At 33.8% G+C, this 8568-nt stretch overlaps 1 protein-coding gene across 1 annotated transcript; it reads right to left on the bottom strand.

The window, feature by feature from the left end:
• Positions 1-2144: 2144 nt before the first annotated feature.
• LOC130715571 (sulfite exporter TauE/SafE family protein 3-like) lies at positions 2145-6118 on the bottom strand. Its single transcript, XM_057565687.1, has 13 exons — positions 5778-6118; positions 5522-5681; positions 5171-5371; positions 5039-5103; positions 4923-4950; positions 4744-4811; positions 4572-4658; positions 4416-4466; positions 4024-4242; positions 3734-3827; positions 3504-3644; positions 3265-3333; positions 2145-2912 (listed from the first exon to the last, which is right to left on the bottom strand). Exons 1-13 carry the CDS (start codon positions 5949-5951, stop codon positions 2869-2871), a joined length of 1401 nt encoding a protein of 466 aa, XP_057421670.1. The 5' UTR covers positions 5952-6118; the 3' UTR covers positions 2145-2868.
• Between the last annotated feature and the right edge of the window lie 2450 nt (positions 6119-8568).

Below are 8568 nucleotides of genomic sequence, written 5' to 3' on the forward strand. Positions count from 1 at the left end.
TAACAAGAGTAAAACCTAATTCACTCAACACGAAGCACACCTAACAACTAGGTTTTTGTCTTCATAAGTAGCAGTCGACCAGGCCTGTCTTCAATGGGCTTGAGCGAGCACAATAGTCCATACATAAAAACAGTCAGTAGTTAATAAAACAAATCTGAAGAGAATCTCCAAAGATGCGTTTCAATTACAGATAAAAACTTCCACAAATATCTTCAAATCAAACCCCTCTGAACCGGGTTTGACAACACTTGAAATATTTCTTGACGGTGCACAGAAGCTTCCAACAAAACCCTAACTTGAATATCAAGTACTCAATACAAAGCTTCACAGATAACTTAGCCAACTCACAGCAGATACGTAGGGACATATGTCATAGTCAACATGTTACAACATCGTGTCCAACATGTTGGCATAAAACACACTTAGCTAAAATGCAGACAATCACAACAGAGGAACAAGCCATAGGGACCCAAAGAAGAAGCACTCTTGTGTGGATGATCCCTGCCAATTGATTGCCTTCAAACCAACCTTTGTGAGTGATGTCATTGAACTAAATGTTTTCTTTTAGGGAGAGTGATAAGGAACAAAACAAACCCAATCAGCTAGGCTAAGTTTGAAAGTTTAATATACTAGGAGATTTCAATTTGAAATGAAGATGTTCCATACTAATGGATTCGGGTCCATGCAACGGCTTCCAATGCACTAGTCGTCAAAGAGTGAGATTCCCATGAATCGAACTCTCAGCCTAGAGGTTTAAACATATTTTTTTTACTAATGCGATCGACAATCGTTGTAGATTTAACATAGATATATGATTAATTATGGACCCATTTATTTGTGCAAACTTATCCCATATCCAAACAAATATTATACAAACATTAAAAGTAAGGTGTAATAATGTAAAGATGAAAAGTATGCAGATTATAATTCTCACTTAATTAATAATTTTGTAAGTTTTTCGATGGAGAAAAAAAATTAATCATTTTGAAAAAGTTTATGTAGACAGAGAGAAATAATAAATGTGATATATGATGTAATATATTATAATAAGAGATAGATAAAGAAAAAAATAAGTTATGTGTAAAGTCTGGCTAATATTAACCTCATCCGAATCAAGTGTATTTAAAATAAGTGAATTATAAAATTTACACACTTTTTACTTAAGTAATCCTAATGGTCTCTAATTAATGGACGAGGTCCCCTTAAATAAATAAAACATGTAAATTATTCTTTGGGTATGGGCAGTTGCAAACAATAATCACAAAAAAATGAATGTATCTAAATAAGCATGAAAATCTTCTGTTTGTGTTCCCTGTCCTGTGAATCAGAATCCGACACATGTATTAGTTTACCATGTAAGCTTTTGATGATGTTAAGGGATTTGGAGGTACTTTATGTGCTTAAGCAATTTTTTGCAGATTTTGCTTTAATCATGAGTTTTTAGTTATTAGTTCTTAATACTATTTATCTAGCCTCACAATACCATTATATAAGTAATATTTTTTATATTCATATCATTTTGATTTAAATTTAAATGATAATTCAATACTTAAATTAAATTAGTTGATGAATGAGAGAGAAAAATTTAATTTTTTATACTCCAATGGTTAAGAACTCACTTCTTAGTTCTTAGCTCAGAAATAAGAACTAAGAACCTTACATCGGAGATGCTCTTACAGGGTGTGGTGTAAATGCTCCAGTTATAGAAAATGAAGGCCCCAGAAGATGACCAATTCAGCATTTTGGAACTACTCTAACATTATGTTTGTTTGAATGGACGTTGTGGGGATGGAAGTTAGTAGAGTGGATATTAGATGGAAAAATAAGATTCTTAAGTGTTTGGAACACCCAAGAAAGTAATATCAGTGAAAAACCGTATAAGTTAAAATCATTATAAGTTTTCCACCCAAAGATGGTGAGAAATGTGACAAAGGCAAGAAATTGCATTGATGCATGTGAACTTTCACTTTTCATGCCTACAAAGATTTACAAAAATATATAAAAATGGGTAAAGTAATAATTATCTAAATATCATTCACACTTTTCCTTTCATTCTCTCTTTTTTTTTTATCAATCCAAACAACTTCAAAATCACTTAATTTTTCCTTTACATTCTTTCCTCTTATATTCTTTCCTTTCATATACTTTCCTCTCATTTTCACCTCTACATCCAAACAGTGCATAAGGGTGCTTGCAATTGCAAGCAACGATGAAGAGTTGTTACACGCGACTCCTGTCATTCTTGGATGCAATAATCAGAATAATGTTGAGAGAGAATTTTAGAAACTACAGCTGTGACGCATCTCTTGATCAGTTTGTAAAAACAAGCTGAATTTAGCCATCTAATGGAGATTGTTTTGGAAGTATCTCCCAAGGCCTTGTTCAATGATTTGTTCACAAAAATATTATGGAATGGCAAATATGGAGGCTTCACCTGAGTAGCCTTAATTGTGTAGGCTTTTACTGTGTAACTAACTACCTAGCAGGTCCAGTGACAAAGTTTATTCCAATCTTTCTAATCTGATCCAGTTCTATCGCTGGCTAGGATTTTTTTTGTCTTCTGATTATTAGTAGTAAGTTTGATTCTTCGAATGTAGCCTTGTACTATGTTAGAACTTAGAAGGACCAATGTAATATCATATTGAAATCATCAATGAGAATCATTCCATTATCACTTTCAGTTGCATTCTGCCTCATATCAGTCTGCATTTCCCATTCATTCTTCAAATAAAGTCATACTATATAAATTCAACAAGGATAATTTGATAGATAGTCTCCAAAGTATATTGTTCCTAGACTACTATTTCTTGATAGTAATTCACCAGTGAAGATAAAACCAATTTGAGCTGGCTAAGTGGTGATAAAATGTCATGGGCTCTGTGATCCTGCAGCCAATATTCTGGTTTGGACACCTGCTTAATGAATACATGTTTGCATGCTGTCATAATTTTGGGCAGCCCCGGCTTAATCATGCATTACTTGAGCTGTGCTTATCTGATTTGAGTACTGATTTTTTTGTTATAAAGCTAACACAATAAGCTTTAAAATGGTACCGTATTTGGATCTTTTTTACTTGTCAATCAATATGAGTTTAAGTCTGAATCTTATTTTTTTTACTGTATAACTTTCATATTGTCCTAGTCCTGGCAACAACCACTTGATCATGCGTAACTTAAGCTATGCTTTTCGGATTTTAGTACAGAACAAGGACAAAAGATTTTCATCCATCTAAATAAACCATGAACTTCTATCAACCAAACTTACACAGGTCTTCGAATCCCATGTACTCATTCTTATGAATCTTCACGATCATGTCCGATATCCCTACTCCACCTATATATAGAGGAATGCAGAGGAAAGTGTAAGCAAGCTGAAATTTTTTACAAAGCTTAAAATGAACTAATAAAGTCATAAGTGTAGATAACTAATAGGCCACAACATTCATTGGACAAAAGATAAAGAAAACTTGTCAAGTAGCAACTCAGCACAACAAAGGCACTCACCAAGTGTAATTGTACTAACAAATATTGTGAAGGCTAAGACAAAGATAATCAAGGACGCTCTTTTAAAGATACTAATGAGCTTATCAATGACTAGTTGTCCTAAATATGCTGCAATGGCAGCTACTAGTGTAAGGTAGAGAGCTGCAAAATAAGATGAAAATTCATAAACGCAATGACTTTTTAAGACCATTCAGAACCAAAATAGGTAAGATTAAGATGTTTAATTTCACCATAAGGAACGGGAAAACGGTTTAAGAGGTAGTATTGCACAACAGATATAGATGCTGAAAATGTCATTCCAAAAGTGGCTGTGGCACTTGCTACCTGCAGGATCATGAAAAATAAGAAGATAAACTATATTTGGATCAATTTATGTGATGAATAAAAAATCACTGTGGACAGAAGCAACATCCCTTAGCTTTTTGTGGATGTCCCCCGTGATTCCGTTTTCATCACGGTTTTTCATCGTATACCCAAACATGTACGAAAGAACACGAGTGAAAGGGTTTTCAGAACTCACTTGAGGAGCAATTCCCAATTCAATAAACAAAGGACCCATGACAAATCCACCACCTATACCAAGAAGTCCACCAATAATTCCAGCAAATAGAGAACAGGAAGCAGATAGAATTAAAAGGTGGAATGGCCAAGTTCCTTGATCTCTTTTGCAAGCAGTAACCCTCCACCCTTGATACAGGCCTACAGCTTGGTACATAGAAACCCCTAGAGAAACTGGTATCTATAAAGGAGAGAAGCCATGCCTTGAATAAATAACTGCTAATTTTCTTTAATTGAGATCAAGGTCTCATACTCTCATTGATCTTATAGGAGGTTCAACTCTATTGTTAAGTATTCCCATTAATATGTAGTTCAATGTAAAGGAAAGAATATAAGACTATGGAATTGGTTTACCTGTAAAGACATTAGAATCCAGTATGTGATTGAACATGTGGCTGTATAAGTCTGGGAAAAGTGAATCCTTTTGATGGTGAGATCAAATAAAAGATACAAAAAAAGGTAAGGATGAAATGCAAGTTCTACTGCTACCAGAAGAAAAAAGAGAATTACTTTTGCAATCTGTAAGAGAAGGAATGAAAACCAAACAAAAGAAAGAACTCCAAACTCCTTCCAACGGATGTTACCGAGGATTGTACCCTGCACGCGTAGTTTCATTCAAGTAGTGTATGTTAGAACATTTCAGATCATGTAAAAGAAAGAAAAAAAACCAGAATGTATCTACCTCTGGCTTTTTGGAATCCTTCTGAGGGAAACTAGGAAGACACTTGTACTCCTCCCCACTTGAAGTGGCTGGAAGAAAATAGAAATGCCATATACTTAATTTATACTGATACATGTTGAACTTGTGTGATTGTGAGCATGTAAAGTGCTTTCATAAAATGAATCAACATATACACTCACCAATGGACTCCAAAAGCTCTTTAGTCTCCTGAGACCAAAAAGACCTGAAAAGTTAAGACAATATTGGAACTGCAAATCGGCCTGTACATAAATCATGATTGATTTGAAGTATTTGCCTGTTTCATTTTAGTTTCCTTTTTCCATGTCTCGACACCTTTGAAGAACGCCTTTATTGATGTCCCTGCAAATCAATGCAGCTGAGTGAAATCTTAAGTTGACTTGAAAAATTATAAGTTTCTTACAATTACCTGTAAAGATAATGATTAGAAGAACAGTGACCATCCAATCTGCGAATATTACACTTAAAACAACTCCTATGGTAATACCAAGCATTTGCAAAGGTTGGTTAAGCAGCACCATATCATAGTCGATAACCGGTATATCAAGTGTGGGATGCTTTAGCTTCAAATTGAACAAGACAGTTGAGATAGCTGCACCTGTGATCATACCTGAAACAAAGCCAATGAATGTTCAAACCATTTCAGTAACAAATTTCATTTCAAGAAATCCTATAGTTTAAACCCATTTTGAAAGAATTACATTCAGAAAACAGCATCAACAATATTTCTGAACAAGCAAATGCTTGCATAGGACCTTACATTTTGAAATAGCAGTTGCTGATTTTGGATCAAACCCAATAATAAGGATTAGCATTGGCACAAAGATCCCCCCACCACCAACTCCCCCTACACTTCCAAATGAGGCTCCAAAGATTCCAATCAGGGTGCCAACAATGATTTGCCAGCCAAATTCTATTTCCTATTCATAGTTAAACAACTGAATTTGATGATCCTAGCTCAATCCTCAAATTACATGTAACCGATTGAAAACAAATATAAAAGAAATAAAACTTACTGGCCAGACATGTTGATAACCTGAATGACCCCATAAGAACTCCATAGCTTTGACATGGTATGGAAAAATTTGTGCTCCATTTATCCCATAAGCTTCAGTTTTAGTGCATCTTTTAGCATAGACCAAGAAAAGAACCATCAAAAGATTGAATGAAACAATGAAAACATTTCTCATGATTACCAGTTCACTCAAAGGACTGGAAATTCAGGATATGTGTTGCAAGGCAAGCAGCACCTTGTGGTTGAAAATGTGAGAACATAAATGGAAGAATAATTGATTGATTGAGGAGATACTTTAAGGTTGTAACTTTATATTATTAAATGTTCGATTTGATTGAAGGTGACTTGTTGTGAATCGACTTCTCTTCATTTGACTTGAAATTTTTTGGACTCAGCTCTTGGAAGTAGGAAGACAAAGTCTTTGATACTTAACTAAGTGTAACATGATAGTTGAGTAAATTTGCACAGTATTTTAATTCCCTTTTGCCAGTAAGAATCTGCACCATTAAAATTTTCGATATATATTAATCCAATGAACACTGTATGGCATATAAGATCTTCAATTATTAATCCAACGAACCTAATCGCATATTCCACTTGAGAATCATTCTCAAATCTCAATTGCTAGTATACGTAGCTGTTAGCACCCGTGTTACATGAGTTTCATATTTTATTTTAGAGTAAATGGTCAAATATGTCCTGAAAGTTCATGGTGCTCATGAGTTTGTCTTGTTTGCACTGAATTTTAGTAAATAGATTTGCCTTTGTCATGGTGCTCAGATTTGATTTGAAATATATTTTAATTTTATGTTAATTACTCAGAGATGAGGTTCTACCTTAAAACTATATTCTCTTTTGTTCTTCTGATTAATCAAAAGTTGACTTCTAAACATAAATGTTCCATTTGTCCTATCTTACGGTGTTTATGCAGAAATTTATGTGTGATTTTTTTCATCATGACTAATGTTGGTGGTGCACGTACCCTCATATATTTATTTAATTTGGAATTGAAGGATTAAAATAATATGTTGTTTCAGTATCAACATACATGTTGTGTAGTTGGATTCTATGTTACGACGTGCTTCTACATTTATTAGAATTTGTGAGGTATAAGTCAACCCATAAGCTAGCTTAAGAGTTGAGAGTTGCTCTACCCTTAATAAACACTTATTTGGTTATATCTCTAGCTAATGTGAGACTACTACAAGTGGGACGTACTAACATCATTACATTTTCTTTAACATCATTACATTTTCTTTTAGTGACAGTCAATCTTCAGTTCGGTCAGCTTATAGGAAGCTTCCTTTAGTGTAGGTGTGACCTCCTCCGGGTGTGGTGAAAGAACTTTGATGCCCCTGCTTGTGTGTCTAATTCCTAATTTGGTTTTATATTGCACATGATGATAGTGTGGAGGTTCTTGCTTGTGCGTCTAATTCCTGCTTTGGTTTTATAGTGCACATGATGCTAGTGTGGAGGTTCTTGCGGCTGCGACTTCAGCTTCACTTACTTTTTATCTCGTGTGTTTGCTGAGACCATGTGCTTTTGTAGGGCTCTTTTATTAACTTATGATATTTACTTTCGTCAGATTTGTTTTGAGACGGATTACGTCCTCTTATTTGAGCCTTTGAAGTGACTTTCCAGATGACGTTCTTATATTTATCTTCTACTACTCGTGGGTATTAATCATATTTTAATTTTTTTGATTTATCTTTTGTTCGTAGAACCGGTAACTAAGTGGCGGACGACACCAAATTTTCTTTTTCATTTGGTGTTTTTGTTGAGGACATTACTGAAACATATTTTTTTCCGTTTTAGGATAATGTACTAATCTCTGCACCTATTGTTTCTACTTAATGCATTTAGATTGGTTTAAAGAAAACACAACACAAATTCTCTATTTCATAGATATTTTTATATAATAATGTATTTTAGTATGTGCTCCGGTCCCTCCCTCCGCTCTTAATTAACTACTCACTTAAAGAAGAAAAAAAGTATTTCTATATATGTATTCATTTAAAATTTTAAGAGAGTATATATTGATATTTTTCTAAGTAATGTTAGAAGAATAAAATATATTTTAAATGATAAAATGGTAAAATAATATGACTTTATCCAAATTAATAAAATTAATTATGCTTTTTTTAAAACATATTATGTTTCTTAGTTCTTATACGCGTATCTTTCTTTACTTTCTGAATAGTCAAGGCCGGTCCAAGGGCCAAGCGATCCAAGTAAGGGCTTTAGGTTTCAAAAAAAAAATTTACTAAGTAAAAAAAAGGCCTCAAATAAAAAGAAAAGACCCCATATTTTTTTAAATAAGACATGTTAAATATAAATAAGGCCTCAAATAAAAAGAAAAGACCTCATATTTTTCTAAATAAGACATGTTAAATAAAAAAAAATTAGACTTTTATCATCAATTTAAAGTTTGTTTTAGGCCTCATTTAGTGTTGGATCGGTCTGTGAATAGTTAATCGGAGTATCACAAACTTATTTCACCTCCAATTATTATAATTTGAAGTTTAATATTATTGTATCATAATATTTTGCGTGTAGTAATAACAATAATAAATAAAGTTATCCAGAAAGGCACATAGCTGTCAGATGAGTCATCGTGTTACTAGCAATGTCTCAAACCTAATCCAATCCAGTGAGACATGGACAGCCCACAGCTGTAACACTCTTCTTCGCACGTGTCACCCCACAAGCCCTAAACCCAATCCAACTCACACACACAAACACACACACTTTTCTTTCTTCTATTCTATTCTATGTGAATACATTGCATACGC

The sequence above is a fragment of the Lotus japonicus genome, chromosome 4 (genome assembly GCF_012489685.1).
Source record: "Lotus japonicus ecotype B-129 chromosome 4, LjGifu_v1.2".
In the NCBI taxonomy this organism is placed as follows: Eukaryota; Viridiplantae; Streptophyta; class Magnoliopsida; order Fabales; family Fabaceae; genus Lotus; species Lotus japonicus.

Bases quoted from the DNA above. Each gene is read 5' to 3' on its own strand.
- LOC130715571 (XM_057565687.1), bottom strand. From the start codon at position 5,951: ATGAGAAATGTTTTCATTGTTTCATTCAATCTTTTGATGGTTCTTTTC. The intron at 4,812-4,922 runs GTGAGTGTATAT...ATTTTCTTCCAG, and splicing joins AGAGCTTTTGGAGTCCATTG to CCACTTCAAGTGGGGAGGAG. The intron at 4,467-4,571 runs GTAATTCTCTTT...CACTTTTCCCAG, and splicing joins TTCTCTTACAGATTGCAAAA to ACTTATACAGCCACATGTTC.